This window comes from Lithobates pipiens, unplaced genomic scaffold (genome assembly GCF_037356315.1).
Source record: "Lithobates pipiens isolate NorthernLeopardFrog02 unplaced genomic scaffold, aLitPip1_a1.2 Scaffold_25, whole genome shotgun sequence".
Taxonomy (NCBI): domain Eukaryota; kingdom Metazoa; phylum Chordata; class Amphibia; order Anura; family Ranidae; genus Lithobates; species Lithobates pipiens.
In genome coordinates this window covers 92868476-92889256 of record NW_027507787.1, presented here as the reverse complement: position 1 = coordinate 92889256, position 20781 = coordinate 92868476, and the positions used below count along the sequence as shown (strand labels likewise).

General features: G+C 44.3%; 1 protein-coding gene across 1 annotated transcript in view; it reads right to left on the bottom strand.

The window, feature by feature from the left end:
* Positions 1 to 20781, bottom strand: part of LOC143930399 (oxysterol-binding protein 1-like) — an 88662-nt gene that overhangs the window by 4098 nt on the left and 63783 nt on the right. The window contains exons 9-13 of the mRNA XM_077454692.1: positions 15460 to 15580; positions 15215 to 15318; positions 14084 to 14179; positions 13831 to 14000; positions 937 to 1157 (exon numbers count right to left, since the gene is read on the bottom strand). Coding sequence (XP_077310818.1) covers positions 937 to 1157; positions 13831 to 14000; positions 14084 to 14179; positions 15215 to 15318; positions 15460 to 15580 — 712 coding nt within the window. The remainder of the gene's footprint in view (positions 1 to 936; positions 1158 to 13830; positions 14001 to 14083; positions 14180 to 15214; positions 15319 to 15459; positions 15581 to 20781) is intronic.

The window sequence follows — 20781 nt, the reverse complement described above, 5'->3', positions numbered from 1 at the left end:
GGTGAGAGGTAAAGGCTCATTCTTACCCTGTGAAAAGACCTGCATTGTTAACTTTAACACCTTTTTTCTCTTAAAGCACAAGGTCAGTTGTATCCTTTTGTTTTAGGTCTGGGGCAAACCACACTGTCAAGTTTACGAAGTCCGAGTATCATGTCCTCCTGGGCCAGGCTGGGGCAATCAGGATCGCTGGAACACCATCCACCCAAATGTTGCAAAGCAGATGGGGTAGAAGTTGCAGTGGCAGAAAGGAATTAATTTGGGAGAACTGATCCCACTGTGTCACCAGAGTGTTGACTACGAACTCTCAAGGAATCCTGGCTCACTTTGAACCTAGTTGCCAGAAGATCCACATCTGGGGTTTCCTTAGCTTTGGCATTCCTTGAACATGTCTGGGTGAAAAGCCCCCATATAAAGCACAACTTTCCAGGCACCATAGTACCATCTCTGGAATACACCAATGTGTAACCAACTGAAATACATGGTAAGTGCATCCATAGTGTGGTTGACCAGGACCCTCCAATGTAAGGGCATGCAGGGAGTTGGGCCATCTCCGGTATGGCCACTACACAGCAAAGTCTGGGGCAATCTGTCCAAGTTTACAATATTGCACTACAGATAAAATATGGCCCTCAGCTAAAGGGACATAATACTTTACAATATTCTTTATCAACAAGATTAATGTAGGTTGGAGAATGTTTTAAAAGATTTTGTAACACCAGATACTCCTATACTGCCTAGCACACATACACAGAAGTAGCAGCTGGGGCACAAAGGAGCTGAAACCCGGAACTAAAAGGGGGGTTACATTATGTAGCAACTAGTGACAAAAAAATAAATAAAAAAAAAAAACAGACTATCTTTGCTGTGACATAGAGAATTCTTTCAAACATCTTCTTTCCAAGTCTTTATGACTGGGAGTTTGCGGTTTCCTCTTACCACCTTCTCCAGCTCGCTCTCTCTCCGCTTCTCTCTTCCGCCTTGCAGTCCTCTGCTTTTCCTCCAGTCTCTGTTTCTCTAGATTTGCCTCATCCCAGTTGCCGTTCTCCATCAGCCTCTGGTCAGGACGCAGGCGGCTGTCTGTGGGAGCGACGCCTTCCTCGGGGGCATTCAGTGTAAGAGCTAGCTCCGAAAAGTAATACATATACTCTGCATTCTTCCTAAAGTCAATGATAAAAACAATATTAAAGTGCACCTCTCATGTATTGGTAAACATGAAGCTTTAAATCGGGGTCAGCGACCTGCAGGTGACTGTTAGATCATGGTTTGGGCTTGCTGACCCGCCATTCCAGAGCATCAAACAAAGTGCAACGCAGAGGAACTACTTGTAAAGCTTAGTAGGAAGGAAGAGCCGCATAAGCCAATGCCTCCTCTGTAGCGCTGGCTCCTGTCCCATGTAGAGTGATACCAACTGCACTCCACCTTTTATTCAGGCTAGTGGTCTCCAGAGTGGTGCCAGCAGCAGGGAAGAGATCTGTAGGTCGGTGTGAAGCAATACACTGGGCATAATTGTATAGGGCTGCTTTCACACTAATGTGCTTCAGTTTACCTGCTCCGCTGTGCATCTGCAGCTTTCTTGTGAAGCTGCATTTAGCCATAGTCTTCTATTATATTCTGTGGGTTTGGTGCACTTTCAGGAAGTGCACTACACCTGCATGATAAAATAAAAAAGTCTATGGCAAAGCACAGCTAACCCAAGAAAAGCTGCAGATGCACTGCGGTGCAGCAGGTAAACCAAAGCACATCAGTGTGAACGCAGCTTTTTGGGTTCTCAGAACAGTAAGGGTTTATGTACATATGCAGTTTGGGGGTGGTAAAACCCCATAGTTTAGTAGTGATTGTATCACCCAAGCCCCAAGCGAACCCCTTTAGCTGCAGTGGCCAGGGTTGTACACATTTTGCAGCCACAGCAGGAGTTATATGCCATGTCATGGTTGCTAGGTGTAGCGCCTGCTAAGTATGACCCATTCAAGTGAATCAGGCTATTCTGCAAGTGCCCTGCAACCTTATGCAGTATAGAAAACAAGGGGTTAAAGCAGGCAGCATTGTGTTGCTTTCTCACCTCCTGCTTTAACCCCTTGGACCACGCAGAAGCATGCAGTTGCAGTACACTTGTAAAGTGGCCCCATTGAATGGGTCACGATTGGCAGGCGGTATAAGCGACCAAAAGCAACAGAGGGCTTAATTTCCGGCTGCTTTCTCTGTACACCTTTGGATGCTGCCTCAGCAGCTAAATGGGGGTAGAGATTGGTGGTGGTAAAAGTGTGACTTAACTACAGGGTTTCCCCCCCAACTTTACATGTGAATGAGCCCAAGAGTGCCATTGCTGAATGCAACTACGGGTTCATTCACAAGTGCAGCAGGCACTGAAAAGAGATCTGAGTGTGTTTGACAGGTGGTGAAGGAGGCGATATGTTGCCTCCTCCCCACCTGATTTAAAACCATGACTGCTGTGCAATGCATGCGATTGCGACATGTTATTACGTCAATTAGAGGTTTAAATCAGGTGTGAGGAGACACTGTGCCTGGTGATCTTTCACTTCATCCCATGTTGTTTGGGCAGATCTCCACCTCTTTAAGATTGCATGCCCCTGCATTAAATTAGTAGGGTAGGAAGAGGAGAGGCTTTTTGTTTGCCACAGACTGGAGTTTTCTCTGTTACTTGCACGGTTTCCAAACAGTAACATTTAAAGGGTGCCAGTCCACTCAAAAGTAGAAGCCTTGTATACTCAAACAGTAAAGTATACCTGCAATGAATACCAACCGTATTCCTGTCCACATGGGAGTTTTGGGTATGCCCACCCTCCTGAGTGAAGGCTGGCCATACACGGTTTGAATCTTGGCCGGTTCAGCAGGAACTGGCCGAGACTCCAACCGCTAATGGGCAGGCTTTTAATGTACTAAGTTGTTAGATCAATCAACTTGGGTACAACCAGCCTGCCAGATTCTTTTACGATTATCTAGTGGCTGCTATAGCGAAAATCATCGTCTTCTCCCAGCGGGGGTGGCTTCCCCCACCAAGAGCAGACAACTGCTCCATAGGAGGAATTCCCCTGTCAACACTGTGTTGATGTGGGAATCGTGCAAATTTCTTTCTGGCAAACCGTGATTGCAGGACAGAAATTTACACTGTGTATGAGCTGCCTAAATCTTTAAAGCCGTATTAAATCCGAAAGCAAACATTACATTGCATCTTAACAATTCTTAGATGTGGTGGTTGAATTAGTTTCATTTTAGATGTTCTTTCCCATTTTTCAGCTTGTGCTCCAGCCAGTAAATCTGTTGTTTGGGAGGGATGCTTACAATGATCAGATTTTATGTTAAACCTTTATCTCAAAAGGAAAAAAAAAAAAAAAAAAAAGTTTCCGTAACAGCTTACAAGGTGTTAGCTGGAGTTTGGCTGCCATTTGTTAGTGTATCTAAATCTGCTAGTACATTTGACACTCCCCTCCCCCAGACAATGCCATGGTCCAAAAGTCCCCCTGTGCTTCTTCATCCAGATTGGGTGCACTGTAATAAGAGGAGGTGTGTTGCTGGCCAGATCACCAGGGGGAAAAAAATAAAACTGAAAAAAATAAAATAAATGCATCCACAACATCTGATGACTGGTAAACTGCAATAATACATTTGTGGGTTTAAAGTTGAACTAAACCCATCAACTTAAAGTGGAACATTTTTGGTTGAGGACACAAGCAAATGTGACAGTTCGCAATCCCAGCATGCCAGGAAACCAATAAATTGATGGGTTTACTTCCACTTTATGATTTACTGCTGGGGCGCTCGTCTTCAGCAAAATGGCAGCCTCCAGCAGGAAGACAGTAGCAAAGCTGGAGGCAATTGACAGCGCACACCGATTTTGGCAGCATATTAATGTTCAATGTATGTTCCTTACTAAGGAACTTTTTTTTTTAATGAAACTGTTATGGGTAAAGTTTCTCTTTAACGGTTTGAAAAAAGTTAAAATTTCAGGAATGCTGGGGATGCGGTTTTATTTGCTTGTTCTCTTAACCAAACTGTCAAATCATCAAATGTCTGGTGTCATAACTGATCACATGTGCAGCATCATAGCAGTTCCAGAACAAACAGAGGCTAAGATGGCAGCTTCCTTGGCTGAAAAGGATAGTTCCCCTTTCATTTTTGTGCCAATTTCTTTCTTATGCTAATCTCATTATGGCAGCATTAGGAAGTTAGTGAGGGTAATGCCGCGTACACACGATCCCACATTCCGACAACAAATTCCATGTTTTTTTTCCAACGGATGTTGGCTCAAACTTGTCTTGCATACAAACGGTCACACAAATCTTGTTGGAAATTCCAAACGCCAAGAACGCGGTGACATACGAAGAGCCAAGAAAATTGAAGTTCAATAGCCAGTGCGGCTGTTCTGCTTGATTCCGGGTATTCGTGGAACTATGTGCGTCGGAATGGTGTACACACAATTCCGAATTACAGGCAAGGGATTTTGTTGTCGGAAAATTTGAGATCCAGATCTCAAATTCTGTTTGTCAGAAATTCAGACGGAAAATGTCCGATGGAGCCTACACACGGTCGGAATTTCCAACAAGCTCCCATCAAACATTTCCCATCGGAAAATCGCTCCCCAGAGAGATAGAATGCCAGTCTGCCGATGTAAACAAGAGATTCTGTGAGAGATGAACACTGATCTTGTGTTCCTGCTAATCAGAAAAACAGATCGCTGTGTTCATCAAGTGAGTCCATTCCCCACACAGTTAGAAAGCATCCCCTAGGGACACACTTAACCCTTGGATCGCCCCTGGTGTTAACCCCTTCCCTGCCACTGGTTCCCAAAAAAGTGTCAAATGTGTCAGTTAGGGGTCCGATCTGTCTGCTGTAATGTTGCAGTCCCGTAAAATCTATCCTGTAGTTTGTAGACAAAATAACTTTTGCGCAAATCTATTTGCTTATTGGGATTTTTTACCAAATGTGTAGCAGAATACATATTGGCCTAAACTGATAAAGAAATCAGATTTCTATTTTTTTTTTAATGGGATACGTTTTATAGCAGAAAGTAAAATATTTTTTTTTTTCAAAATTGTCAGTATATTTGTTTCTAACGCAAAAGATAAAAACTTCAGAGGTGATCAAATACCACCAAAAAATTAGAGTTACGCTTACCGGTAACGTCTTTTCCAGTAGTCTTTCAGGACAGCCACTATGAGAGATAGACTCCTCCTCTTCCTCTGGAAACACTGCGCCAGCCCATAAATTCTTACTTCCCCTGCCGGACCTCAGTTATATCGAGAATACCTCCGGCCAGCTGGGGAGACACAAGAACACATTAATAACATATTTATCAAATACTATTATCTTGCTGCGCTCTGGTCTTTGTAAGACTCCCCCCAATTTTCGGGTGGGAACTAGGGCTGTCCTGAAAGACTACTGGAAAAGACGTTACCGGTAAGCGTAACTCTAATTTTCCCTAATCGTCTTTCAGGACAGCCACTATGAGAGGATAAGCGAGCACTTACCAGTTAGGGTGGGACTACAGCTTGCAAAACCTTCCGCCCAAAGGTTTGCTCACCTGCCGACACCAGATCCACTCTGTAGTGTTTAACAAAGGTGGAATAGCTGGACCATGTTGCTGCTTTGCAGATCTGTTCTGGCGTAGCTCCTGCTCTTTCTGCTTGGGAGGTTGCCATAGCTCTAGTGGAGTGTGCTTTAATACCCACTGGGATTTCTTTCCCTGCTGCTGAATAAGCCTGCTCAATGGCTACTCTGAGCCACCTAGCAATAGTGCGCCGGGACGCTTTACAACCTTTCCTGGCCCCGGAAAACAACACAAATAAGGAATCTGACCTTCTGAATGCCTTGGTCAGTTCCAGATAGTGTAGGATACATCTCCTAACATCTAAATAATGAAATCTTAATTCCTTCTCACCGGAGGGATTGGGACAAAAAGAGGGCAAAACAATTTCCTGGCTTCTATGAAAGCTGGATGCCACTTTCGGCAAAAAGGCTGGATCGGTCTTTAAAACTATCCGATCCGGAAAAATAACACAAAAGGGAGCCCTGACTGATAAGGCCTCCATCTCACTGACCCTCCTGGCCGTTGTTACTGCTACCAGGAATACTGTCTTCAGAGTAAGCTCTCTCAGAAAACACTCCTTCAAAGGTTCGAAGGGGGGTCCAGTTAAACTCTGCAAAACTAAAGATAAATCCCATCTGGGAAAAGACAGACCCTGGACCGGTCTCTGTCTGGACAGGGCCCTAAAGAATCTGACTACCCATGGATTGGTAGCCAAATGATCCTCCAGAAAAACACTAAGGGCTGATACTTGACCTCTAAGGGTACTGATGGATAACCCCTTATCTGCCCCACGTTGTAAAAATTCCAACACTGCGGAGGAGCTTCGTACAGAGAAAGAGCTCTCTGCGCACCACTTGTTGAAACGTAACCAGACCCTTTCATAGATCTGGCGAGTTTCCTTCTTCCTACTGTCCAGAAGGGTAGAAACTAGTTTCTCTGAGAATCCTTTAGATCTTAACAAACCCTCCTCAGTAGCCAGGCCGCTAACTTCCACTGGTGTACCTGTGGGCATAGGACTGGCCCCTGAGAGAGGAGATCGTCCCGAAGGGGCAAGAGCAGGGGAGGTTCTATCGCCAACCGTTTTAGTACTGAGAACCATGCTCTCTTTGGCCAATGTGGAGCCACCAGAATCAGAGATGTGTTTTCCATCTGAAACTTCCTCAGAACTGCTGGCAACAACACTGGAGGTGGGAAGGCATAGCAAGTTCCGAAATGCCAATCCTGGCTCAAGGCATCCACCCCTAGAGCTCCCTCTCCCCTTTTTAGGGAGAAAAAACAGGGGGTTTTTGCATTGTCTTTGGACGCGAACAGGTCCACCTCCGGAGACCCCCATCTCTTTACTATGAGATTGAAGACCTCCTGGTTGAGAACCCAATCGCCCTCCCTCAGCTTCTTTCGGCTGAGAAAATCTGCTACTACGTTTTTCTCTCCCCTCAGGAAAACGGCTGAGAGCGAAAGGGTGTAGGTCTCGGCCCAGGACAGAATCTCTGTTGCTAAGGACAATAGGGTTCCGCTTCTGGTGCCACCTTGTTTGTTCAGATAGGCCACTACGGACGAGTTGTCCGACCGCACCTGAATATGGTGACCCTGAAGCTCCTTTTTGAAGAATCTGAGGGCTAGTCCCACTGCCCTCAATTCTTTCCAATTGGACGATCGAGTCAACTCGTCGTCTTCCCAAGTGCCCTGGGCTAGAAGGGAACCCAGATGTGCCCCCCAACCTTTTCCACTTGCATCTGTGGTTACTACCCGAGAAACCGGGATGAGCCACAGACGACCCTGCGACAGATTTGTCACTTTCCTCCACCACCAGAGGGATCTTTTTACCTGGAGGGGAATATGTACCAGGGTGTCTAGCGCCTCCTGACTGTGGTCCCACACCCCTAGGATGAAGGTCTGTAAGGGACGAAAGTGTAGCCCTGCCCACTGTACTGCAGGAAGGGTGGATGTAAGGAGACCCAGTACTGACATCAGAACCCTTATGGAAACCAGCTGGTTGCTTTGTAGAGAGGCCACCGCACTGTCCAGTTTTTGTACCTTTTCTTTTGGCAGAAAAACTCTCAACAGTGTTGAGTCCAACAGAAAACCTAGATAGGAGATCTGTTGTGAGGGGATCAGGCTGGATTTTTCCAAGTTCAGAAGCCACCCCAGGTCTGTAAGGACCCTTTTGGTTAGATTGAGATCCTTGACCAACTGAGTTGGGGATGCTGCAAACAGAAGCAGGTCGTCCAGGTAGGCAATTACACATACTCCCTGGAGCCGAAGAAAGGCCATGGCTTCTGCCAGGACCTTGGTAAAAATGTGGGGTGCAGAGGATAGCCCGAATGGCAGGGCCTGAAACTGAAAGTGTATTGTTTCTCCGCCCAGATCTATGGCAAGGCGCAGAAACTTCTGCGAGGCCTCCGCTATGGGGATGTGCAGATACGCGTCCCTTAGGTCCAGAGACACCATGAAACAGTTGTGGGGCAGGAGCGCTTTTACTGAAAAGATCGATTCCATGCGGAATCTCTTGTATGTCACTGAAGCGTTTAGAGGCTTTAAGTTCAGGATCAGCCTGAACTTCCCTGAGGGTTTTTTTACTATGAAGACGTGGGAATAAAACCCCCTTCCCTCTTCTGCTCTCGGGACCTTGCGAATAACGTCCTGATTCTCTAACTCCCTCAGAGCTTCTAGCAAGGCCTCGGCCTTTACCCTGCACCTGGGTAGATGCGTGACAAGGAGCCTTTGAGGGGGTGGTCTTAGGAATTCCAAGACGTACCCCCTTCTTATTACCCCTAAAATAAATTGATTGGGGGATATTGCTTCCCACTGTGGAAGAAAGGCCCCCAGTCTTCCTCCCACTGTAGTTGGACTGTCACTGGGTTTTACTGGGCTGGATAGGAGGGCGAAAAATCGCCCCTCCTCTGCCCCTGCCTTTTTGGGGCCAGGTTTTCTTTTTTGACTCTGGTTTAGGGGTTTCCCTACGCCCCTGCGGACGAAATCCCTTCTTTGTTGGTACAGGGATTTTCCGTTTGAGAGGAAAGGACTTTTTCCTGTCCGCTGTCCGGTCTAGAACCGTCTCTAGCCCTGGGCCAAAAAGGAGGTCCCCCGTGAGGGGAATCCCACAAAGTTTTATTTTGGAGGCATTATCCCCTGGCCATGTTTTTAGCCAGAGGGCCCTTCTGGCCGAGTTGGCTAGAGCCGCTGTTCTGCCTGACATGCGGACGGACTCAGCAGAGGCATCTGCTATATAAGAGATCCCTCGCAGCATAGTAGGGAAGGATGACAGAATGGTTTCCTTATCTGTGCCTGCCTCAATATGTTGCTGGATCTGAGAGAGCCAGTGCTCTAAATTGCGAGCCACAACTGTGACTGCCATTTCAGGCTTAAGATTGCCAATGGCCGAGTCCCACGTCTTTTTAAGCAGGGAGTCAATCCTTTTATCCATGACATCTGCCAAGGCCCCCATGTCTTCAAATGCCAAGTCTGTGTGTCTGGAGACCTGGGAGAAAGCGGCATCCAACTTGGGACTTTTATTCCAAAGGCATGCCGGGTCCTCTGAAAATGGGAACCTTCTTTTGAGGGATCTGGATAAAAAGGGTTTTCTCTCCGGATCCTGCCACTCCTTTTTAACTGTTTCCATTAACACATCGTGTACTGGAAACACCCTTCTTTTTGGCTCCCCCAACCCAGAATACATTTGGTCATGCAGGGTAAGGGGCTTTTTATCCGTCTGGATACCAAGGGTTGTATAAATTGCCTTTAAGAGGTCCTCTACCTCATCAAGGGATAACTTATATCTAGAGGCTTTCCTGGACCCATCCTGGTCCTCCCCCTCTGAACCCTCCTCAGAATCAGAAGAGGAACTGTCTGGAAGTTCCCTATCTGTCCCTGAAGGGCCTGCAACCTCCGTCCCCCCTGTACTAGGGGGTTGGACTGGAGCAGAACTCTGTGCTAGAGGTGGGGTTGTATCCTGGGGAGATGGACCCGTGGGAAGCTGGAATTTTTCAAAAAGGGACCTAAAAGAGGAGAAGGTGGACGAGAGCTCTTTAACTGAAGCTGCTAGTCCTGACTCCTGTTCAGATTCCCTTTCCCTAACAAGGGAGTCAATACAGCTTTTGCACAACACCTTGGTCCAAGATTCCCCTAAAATGTCCCTACAGGAGGCACACTTCCTTCTAGAGCTATGCGTAGACCTAGTTTTTTCCGCCGCTTTCTAAAAGAAAGGAAAAAAGAAAAAACAGAAAAAACAGAGTCAAACGCTCGGGATACAACCCTGGGAGTGCACTAGACCCTTATTATAAACGAAGGGATCTGAGCCTCCCCACCCCCCCGGCCACCCAGGGGGGTTTGCCCCCCCACCCATGATAGAACCATACATTGGGGTGGGGGGATCCTAGATAGAGAGAACCCCTCCCCAGGGCGCTCTTACCTTAGGAATGCTGGAGATAGAGTCGGTCGTTTGAGCCTCGGCTTCCGACATGACTGCAGGTGGCTGCTTAACACCGAGTTCCACGCTGCCTGTGCGCGTTCTGAACTCATCTCCCGCCTGTGCCCGGCCCTCCTATCAGCTCCACGACCCGGAACCGGAAGTCGATCGAGGTCAAGCCTTCGTTTTCCGCCGGATACGACGTCGCCCGTCGTTCGGCCCGCTCGGTTCAAGAAAAAAAGGAGGCGGACTGTACCCCCGTACAGGGAAATCATCCGAACGGCTTGCCAGCTGCGTCCCTGTAGACGCGATAGGAGTCCCCCACGACCTGAAGCCGCGCTCGACTCGGAAGGGGTGGCAGTACCTGGTGAAGGTAAGTAAACCGTTCGACCCGTCCGACCCGCGGACGTTGGGTGCGAACGGTTTGAACCCGGCTTTTAAAACGAAGCCCCTGCTTCTATCCACCGGGCTCTTTAACATCAAAAAATGGCCACAGCCTCCCCAACTGAACGGCCTGGTTCCTTGCACAGTGTCTCCCCGCCGGAGGAAACACTAATAACTGAGGTCCGGCAGGGGAAGTAAGAATTTATGGGCTGGCGCAGTGTTTCCAGAGGAAGAGGAGGAGTCTATCTCTCATAGTGGCTGTCCTGAAAGACGATTAGGGAAAGAAAGCTTTATTTGTGGGAAAAAAAGGGCATCAATTTAATTTGGGTACTGGGTCACACAACTGCGCAATTGGCAGTTAAAGCAACAGTGTCGTATCGTAAAAAATGGCCTGGTCATTAAGGCCATTTCTGGGGCTGAAGTGGTTAAAGGAGTTCTAATGTCACAGCATATATTTAAAGCGAAGCTCCACCCTAAAGTGGAACTTCCGCTCATTGGAACCCTCTCCCCCTCCGGTGCCACAATTGGCACCTTTCAGGGGGGAGGGGGGTGCAGATACCTGTATAATACAGGTATTTGCACCCACTTCCGGGCATAGATAGTCGCAGATTCTGCGGGTATTTACGCCACTTCCTGCAGGGCCCCCGCTGTCTGCTGGGAAACACACGGATCCCAGAGACAGCGGGGACTATCCTTATTGCGTAGCGCAACTCGCGCATGCGCAGTAGGGAACCGGGAAGTGAAGCCGCAAGGCTTCATTTCCTGATTCCCATACCGAATATGGCAGCGGCAGCACCCGAGAGATCGGCTTCGGGTGCCGACATCATGGGCACGCTGGGCGGGCAAGTGTCCATATTTTAAAAGTCAGCAGCTGCAGTATTTGTAGCTGCTGACTTTTAAAAACAAAAAAACGGTGGAATTGTATATCAGTATTGTAATGGCAATAAAAATGATTAGGTTTAAGAATTCAATATAATCTTACTTGAACATCTCCTTTCATGTTGTGAGACCTGACGATTAGCTGGCCATCGCTTCCACAACTTCCTGAGTTCCCTGCCAGAGCCTTTTTTGCATGCATGCTTAACCACTTCAGTCCCGGAGGATTTTAACTCCTTCCTTACCAGAGCACCATTTGTGATTTGGCACTGTGTCGCTTTAACTGACAATTGCGTGGTCGTAAGATGTTGCAACCAAACAAAATTTACGTCCTTTTTTTCCCACAAATAAAGCTTTATTTTGGTGGTATTTGATTACCTGCGCGGTTTTTATTTTTTGCGCTATAAAAAAAAAAAAAAAAAAAAAAAAAAAAAAAAGAGGGACAATTTTGAAAAAATACAATATTTTTTACTTTTTGCTATAATAAATATCCCATTAAAAAAAAAAAAAAAAAGAATTTTTTCCACAGTTTAGGCCGATTTGTATTCTTCTACATATTTTTGGTAAAAATAAATTAATTAATTAAAAATTAGCGATTATTGATTGGTTTGTGCAAAAGTTATAGCATCTACAAAATATGGGATAGATTTATGGCATCTGCAGGGGTTAATATGTTCCCTGTGGGAGTGATTCTAACTGTGGGGGGAGGGGACTCACAAGGGGAGGAGACCAATCGGGTCTCCTTACCTCGGACAGCACGTGCATCTGTATGTTTACATACACAAATCCACGGTCCTGCTGTGTTCCCGGGCAATCGCGGCACACAAACCGGGTCCCGAGCAATGCCGCTGGTGAGCGCACGTGCACCCCCTAGACGGCTGGGAATCAGAGGACGTCATATGATGCCCACCCAGGATGAGAGATCCCATCTGTGGGCGTCATATGTCTATAGGCCAGGGCTGAAGTGGTTACAAATATTTTAGGCCTGATTACATAAAACACCCCCCCCCCCCCCCAACATTATTTTCTGAAAGCAGACACCCTAGAGAATAAAATAGTGGTAGTTCCAATTTTTAAATGTCACCCATATTACCACATAGGTTCCACAGAGGAAATAGATACCAAACATGTGCAAACATGTACAAGTCTTTAAAGCGCCTTGTCCATCACACCAGTGTGAAAGCCTGAGGGCTTTCACATTGGATCGGTGCGCTTGCGGGTCTTTAAAAAAAAAAAAAAGTCCTGCAAGCAGTATCTTTGAGTCACTTTAGGAGTGGTGTATACACCACTCCTAAAGCGCCCCTGCCCATTGAAATGAATGCGCAGCGGTGCTTTAGGGGTGCTATTAACCCTTTATTCGTCCGCTAGCGGGGGTTAAATGTGCCCCACTAGCTGCCTCAATGTAAAAGTGCCTTAAACTTGAATGCACCCATGAAATGGCAACAAACGTCAGACCCTATATTTTCCATAGAAGCCACTTTAAAAGCCACCTATAGGTAATTCTTTAAGCTTTACGGAGGTGGTCTGGTGCTAGATAAATTGCTCTTGCTCCTCCATTTGCAGCAATATGTAACATGTTTATTGCAATCGCAATTGCAGCTCTCAGAGTAAACACACTGGGAACTTTGGAAAGGACAAATAGCAATGCCACAAATAGGTAGTGGTTGTTCTCTATCGAGAATGGCAGGAACCACTGATGCGGCTGTGAAATCGGGATGTGCACACACAAGCATCTTCTTGACACCAGGCAGTCCTCCTGATGAAGTTAAGCAATCACTGACTGGGTAGATTCTAACCTGAGCATCTGCACCCTTAGGATTTTGTTTAGACCCTTGAGGTCCAGAATGGACCAGGCGTTTGGCTTTGGAACTAAACAGGCTGGAATAGAAACCAAGAGACCTCACCCTTCCAGTACTGGAAAGGGTATAAAACCAAACTGTTGATCTACAATGGGTTCCTACACTTCCTATCTACCAGTGTATTACTTACCCAGAGCAGTCAAGTGCTGTGGAGCAGAGTTGCATTTTTCTACCCATCTGATATATTGAGACATGATGTTGTGGAAAACCCCTACCTATTCCTCCAACCTGGTATGGTGGATACATAGTTACTAAGGTTGAATAAAGATACCAGTCCATCCAGTTCAACCTGAGCAAGTGTCTACAATTGTCCCTATCCCTGTACATTGCACACTCACATCAGTCCCTGCCCTGAAGGATCCCACAATCCAAAGGTCCCCATTCATATACTAGGGCCAATTTTGGACAGAAGCCAATTAACCTACCAGCATGTCTTTGGAGTGTGGGAGGAAACCGGATTACCCAGAGGAAACCCATGCAATCACAGGGAGAACATATAAACTCCAAGCAGGTAGTGTCGTGGTTGGGATTCGAACAAGCGACCCTTTTCACTGCTAGGCGAGAGTGCTACACCACTGTGCCGCCCAATACAGGCAGCCAAGAAAAACACATGGGACAAGTTTAGGACCTGCCATTGTAAACCATCAGAACACAGTAGCGCTTTACTGTGTGCTGCAAAAGTACTGGTGCCCTTTTATTTCAAGGTAACTAGAAGCTCGAGAGAGTATAGACCTAGTAAAGTACACTGAATATACACATACGGTAACGGATTTCTTCTCCATAGCAGCGTCCTGCTCTCTGGGGCCCGTTCCCCACCTCCATTCTCAAAATTGTTGCTAGAAGATACAGTTGCGCACTCCATCCTCTCATCCCACGTCCCCATTAGAGTGTAGTGCAAGCGTCCACTTGCGTCCATCACCTCCCCAGTAACCTGTAAGATGACATCATGTTATAAGAGTTATAAGGCTCAAGTGTGCCTGTTACAAAGGTTATATAGTAGTGTCATGCACTCACCTTACGGGCTATGTCCCGGGAGAAGTAGCTGTAAGGAGCAAACTTAAGCTTACACTTATCTCCCGTCTTGTGATTTACAATCTCTATTTCCCCTGACTGTGAAGACATAAAAACAAAATATGAAACCATCACTGAAACATCCTTTTCTCTGAGCTCAATGAAGGCCATAGCCAACTCCATCCCTCTACTGATTTGGCGGTATTCTACAAGGAATGTAAGAGAAAAACGTACCAGTCAACCAATAAGAGTTGGTAGACGGATAGTCAGTACAAGTCATTCTTAGAGAAGTACAGCCAAAGCCCATTTGTCCGCTGTGGATCACAGGAGTGCAGTTTATTTTGCACTCCTGTGCCCCATTTTCAGCTGATAGCAGGCTGACACCAGAGAGCAAAGTCCTGGCTGGTCAGGACCCACCCAAGAGCCTGGACAGACACCTGACTGAGCCTCTTAGCGAGCCGCTCACAGAGCACTGAGAAGTGAGCGATTAGCAGTGCTTGATCATTCAGTTCTCAGTCTTAGAGCCAGCAGGGGAGCCATGCTGCATCCACCTAGGTATGATTAAGACAAAACAAAAAAGAGAAGCTCCCAAGCTCTTTTTTTCCCAAGAGCATAAAATAGAGGACAGGTGAATTTTTGCAGTTGTTTCAAAGTGAAACTGACATGTTTTCCTCTAGTTAAAAAGGGAACAAAAGTGTCTCCATCGATTTTTCTTTGAAAGAGATACAACAGATTATTAATGTATATTCAATGTAAGGTTAAAAATACCCAAAAGTACATGCATAAATGGCTGAGACTTTTACATGGAGGAATAGTCTGCAGCCTCCTACCCCCATAATTTTGTACTGGAGGGTGGTGGTGCACATTACATTTTGTAGCCACAAGAGGGGTACTGGGGTTGGATGATCTAAGTCCCCATGCTTTCGAAAAATAAACTTAGTAAGCAGGCTGGAACCCAGGGATGCCCTTTTTATGAAAGTGGTGCTAGCCAAGGTGTGCTCAAAGAACCCCAATTTCCCTCCCAATAGAATGGCCATTTATAGATACAAGATTGGCATTTTTTGAATGTGGCATACCAAATAGGGTAAGGACAGAAGAAGTGGTGTGATTCTGTGAATAAAGAGTAAGTCGTACCTGGTCGATCCATAATTTTCCTACAATGATATTGTGAACAGTTGTGGTCACTTTCTTCCACGAATAATGGTTCCCAGAGTTGTGAAATATACAGTGTATGGTACCTAAGAAGAAAAGCCAAATGTCAAAGAGAATTTAGAAATTCTATACAAAGGATGCTTGGAATGTGACAAAACTACTACTAGCTATATAGTACGACCTGGATAAATGAGTGCCTACTCAGACATCTGGACGGGGGCACTTACCAAGGGGCATGATGGAGAGGTATTTCCCTCTGAACTTGCTTGTGATCTTGATCTCCTGCCGCAGGGTCCATCCGTGACGAGAATCTGCATGGTGTGCTGCAGCAGGGGGGTGATGGCTGACCTGTAGTCAGGGACAAATGGTCAGGGACAGTGCTTGACACCTTTCACAAAAGATTCACTCATTTAAAAGTGATTTACACTTTTCACCTAAAAGTTGATGTACACTCTACTTGGAAGGCATTTACCTTACTATGGGGTTGATTTATTAAAACTGGAGCATGCAAAAATCTGGTGCAGCTCTGCAAAGAAACCAATCTGCTTCCATTTTTTTTTTTGTCAAAGCTTAATGGAACAAAACTAAAGTTATAAGCTTGGCCTGGCCTACAGAGTTTTTTTGTTTTCGTTTTCCCAATCCTCCTGTAGGTGGTAGTATAACCTGAAGATTTGAGACTTCCTTTGTCCCTCAATGGACGCAAAAGAAAGATGTTTTGTTTATTCATAAGGCTTGTGCATCTGCATGATATAGTAATTATTTCGATTTGACACTTGTTTAGACTGTCATAAAGGAGCCTTTTAAAGGGGTTGTAAAGCTTAGTTTTTTATTTCCTAAATAGGTTCCTTTAAGCTAGTGCATTGTTTGTTCACTTACCCTTTCCTCCGATTTCCCTTCTAAATTTTTTTTTTCTTTGTCTGAATTCATCACTTCCTGTTTCTCCTCAGTAAACTTCACACCATCATCCAAGCAGTGTTTAGTCAGCCAGAACAGCTTACTGAGGAGGAACAGGAAGTGAGAAATTCAGACAAAGAAAAAAAAAAAGAAAAAAAATTTTTAGAAGGGAAATCAAAAGGAAAAAAGGTAAGTGAACCAACAATGCACTAGCTTAAAAGGAACCTATTTAGAAAATAAAAAACAAACCTTTACAACCCCTTTAAGCCAGACAGCTTTATGTGCAGGCTACCCAAGTTGATCGGCCAGCCTACAGGATTTTACATGGGATTATCGCAAGTGGCTGTTATAGCTGTTAGCAATAATCACTGTGTTCTCCCACTGGGATTGGCTTCCCCTGATGGGAGAATACAATAGATTGGTGGGAGGAATTACCCTGTCAACACTGTCCCTGTGGTTGCAGGAAACACATTTTCTCTGTATATATCGGCGTTAGTTGTACTTTGAGGAAAGCAGATGTATTCTCTCTAGCACCAGCCTACTAACCAAACAGTGAAAGAGCAGCAGCAGCAGAAGTTATCCCTCCCATCTCTTCTATCAGCATGTCTACTGTTAAACATATTTGCATGATGGAAGTGCAAATATGTTAACAATAGACATGCTGATAGAAGAGATGGGGATAACTTCATCAGTCTGCTGCTGCTCTCACTTCCAGTCCTGCCCTCTCTCCCCCAGTATTGGATACTGGCTTGCAAGAAGCTAATACCATTCCAAATTTGGGTACTTATAAAAGTCACATGTAAATATCTGCTTGGAGCACAGCTGAAATTATGTCAGTTTCGAAGGACCGCGCCAGTAACTAACTGAAAATTCCGGTTAAAGTTTAGTTAGTGTAGATAAACTTGGAAATTTAGAATGAATTAGGTCCAAGACAATAAATCGATTATGATTTATCGGCCAGCCGATTAGTTGGCCTGCATAAGAATGCCTTATTTGTTTACATATCATGAAATACAGTGCACCACACATACAGCTCAGTACACCGTCCATACATGTCAGGAAGTGCCTGAGAACCTGTGAATGTGTGAGGAGCAATGACTCGTGGGACATGAGGCATTAGTGAGTGGTTCTAAAGTCAGAAGTTTTTTTTACCTTGCTATTGGGGCACACTGAAGGCAGGAGCAGCCAGAAGTGCCGGTGGTGCCGCCAGAAGAGGAGAATCAGGACTGCTCTGTGCAAAACCATTACAGAGTAGGTAAGTATAACATGTTTGTTGTTTAAAAATAATCCTTTTAAAGACTGTGTGCAGGGAAGATTAGCATCTGAACCCAGAGAAGGTGGAGGCTGATAGACTGGAGGTAATATAAAGTAGAGATCGACCGATATATACCGTCGACCCACAAGTGTTCCTCCTCCCATCTCCACTCCATTGGCAGAGCGGCACTTGACGATAGATATATATATATATATATATATATATATATATATATATATATATATATATATATATATATATATATATATATATATATATATATATAAAAAAGCTTTTAGTACTACTTTAATATAAAGGATTTTAATATATATAAAAAGATTTTAAACATGTATTTCATATGGTCTTTCACATGAAATTTGTCACTGTCGCTTTAACTGGTAATGGCGCGGTCATGCAATGTTGTGCCCTATCTATGAAGAAAATAAAATGAAACACTACTTTCGACGTTTCACAGTATAAACGAACCCCTTATAACAGCACTGTTATATATTTTATATGTACTATAAAAGGGCTAATTTTGTTCACTGGCCTTCACTGCCAGTTACATTTACACAGTAATCAGTGCATTTTTAAATCGCACTGATCGCTGTATAAATGTAGATGGTCCTAAAATGGCACCAAAAGTGTCCGATGTGTCCGCCATAATGTCGCAGTCATGATAAAAAAAAAAATATTAATAAAAATGGCATAAACTATCCCCTATTTTGTAGATGCTATAACCTTTGCGCAAACCAATCAAATGCCTATTGTGATTTTTTTTTTTTTTACCAAAAACATGTCGAAGAATACATATCGGCCTAAACGGATGGGGGAAAAAAAATGTATATATTTTTGGGGGATATTTATTATAGCAAACAGTACAAAATAATGCGTTTTTTTTTCAAAATTGTCGCTTTTTTTTGTTTATAGCGCAAAAAATAAAAACCTCAGGAGGCGATCAAATACCACCAAAAGAAAGCTCTATTTGTGGGGAAAAGAAGATGTCAATTTTGTTTGGGAGCCACATTGCACAACTGCGCAATTGTCAGTTAAAGCAGTGCCAAATTGCAAAAAGTGCTCTGGTCTTTGGCCAGCCAAATAGTCTGGGCTGAAGTAGTTAAAGTAAGTATTAACCGGTTCCCAACCGGCTCGCGTACATATACTGTGGCACAATGGCACTGCTGCATGAAACCCAACACATATACGGGGTTCCTTCAAGAGCCGCCAGAGAACGCGCGTGCCCACTGCATACCCGATGCGCATGGCCGGCATGGGGATTTGTGTGTGTAAACACACAAATCCCTGTGAGGTCAGAGGAAAGGAGACATGTCGTTTGTTTCTAGTAAGTAGGAACAGCAAAATGTCTCCTCTCTTACTCAGTCCTATCCCCATAAAGTTAGAACACACTGAGGGAACACACATTTAACCCCTTGATCGCCTCCTAGTGTTAACACTTTCCCTATCAGTGTGATTTACACAATTAGTGGATTTTTATAACACTGATCGCTGTAGAGATGCCAATGGTCCCACAAATGTGTCAAAAGTGTCCATCTGTCCGCCGCAATGTCATTAAAAATTGTAGATCGCCGCCATTACTAGTAAAAAAATGAAAATTCCATAAATCTTTTCCATAGTTTGTAGATGCTATAACTTTTGCGCAAACCAATCAATATACGCTTATTATAGTTTTTTTTTTATTTTTTAACCAAAAATACTTTGAATATATATTGGCCTAAACTGATGAAGAAATTTGTTTTTTAAAAACATTTTTGGGGATATTATAGCAAAAAGTACATAATATTCGTGCAAATTTAAATTTGGTATAGCATTGCAAGACCGCACCATTACCAGTTAAAGCGACGCAGCGCCAAATTGTAAAAAGTATATACATACACACATTTTATATATAAAGGGAAAATTTGCCTCGGTTACCGAGTCGTTTCACAAATTAAAGCGGGGTTCCACCCTAAAGTGGAACTTCCGCTCATGGGAACCCTCCCCCCCTGTGGTGTCACAACTGGCACCTTTCAGGGGGGTGCAGATACCTGTCAAAGACAGGTATTTACACCCACTTCCGGCCATAGACTCCCGTGGGAGTCTATGCCTCTTCCTAAAAAACAAAGGGATAGGATGCGCTATGGAGTTTGTTATACAGAGAGTATATGATGTGATGTAGGTAAGAGCAGCCTCTATTATGTTTCCATCCAAATGGATGGAACAGTGCGATAGGTAAGAGAAAGAGAATAGATATGGCGCTATACTTATTAAACTCACTAAAAATGGATATCATAAAAATGTACAAATTTTCCAGCTTACTGGCTAATAATTTAAAAATCCTGGATAGAACTAGATGAACTAAATAATAAAATCAATAAATGATAAAGTGCTGGGAATCAATCAATATTAAATAGTGAATGCAAAGTGAATATACATTTTCCAGCATGCTGGTTAATAAATTGAAATAAAGATGTAAAATCCACAATGAATTAAATAAATTAGATAGCTGAGATAAATGAGTAAATGAATAATTAGTACTAAAATACCAAGAATCAATCAGTATTCAATAGTGAAATGCAAAAAATACTCAAAGTGCCTGTGACTGTGATTATGGCACAACCAAATAAATGGCCATAAAGGGGAACAACAAAACAAATTGTTCAAAATCATATAGGTGTAAATACAAGTGGAATAGTGAGCGCAAACACACTGTGTCAAATCTCAGAACATGCCAAAATTTGCAAAATGAAATAAAAATAGAAAAAATAAATAAAAATAAGAATAAAAATTAAATCCAGAAAGTGAAAAAAATCTTGCGGTGACAAATCAGATGTGAAAGTCCAATTGAATAAGGGTTAAAAATTAAAAATTAAACATGAAATGAAAATTTGATGGTGAAAAAGGTCTTCTGTGTATAGGAGAGGAGTGGAGGGAGTGACTTCGATATCCGTTCGCAGTGAACGTTTATGAATTTTGCTCTCACCAGAGATATGACCCCGTCCGGGGTGGATCAGCCTCCACAGTATAAGCCACTGTGTCGCTTCTTGGGCTGTCTCTGCTGTGATGCTGGGGAGATCCCTCGTTCTTCCGTGGGGATGTTGTACCTCGTTTACATGTGATAGAAAAGAGGACTGTCCATGGTGTAGTATGTTTGAAACTCAGTTTATTTGAAACAACCTTAAAAATACTCACATTTAGTACGATAAAACACGTATTGCATTAAAAGCGTTCGGAACATCCGCTCGGCTAACACGCCGTTTGCACTGGAGGTGTACGTATCTGGCCACGCCCTACGCGTTTCGTCATTCAGACGTCATCTGGAGCGGCCATCTTCATACACCTTTCCACTTATATAGGGTATAGTTACCAATCGCGCATGCGCGGGACCTAACCGCCATGTTTG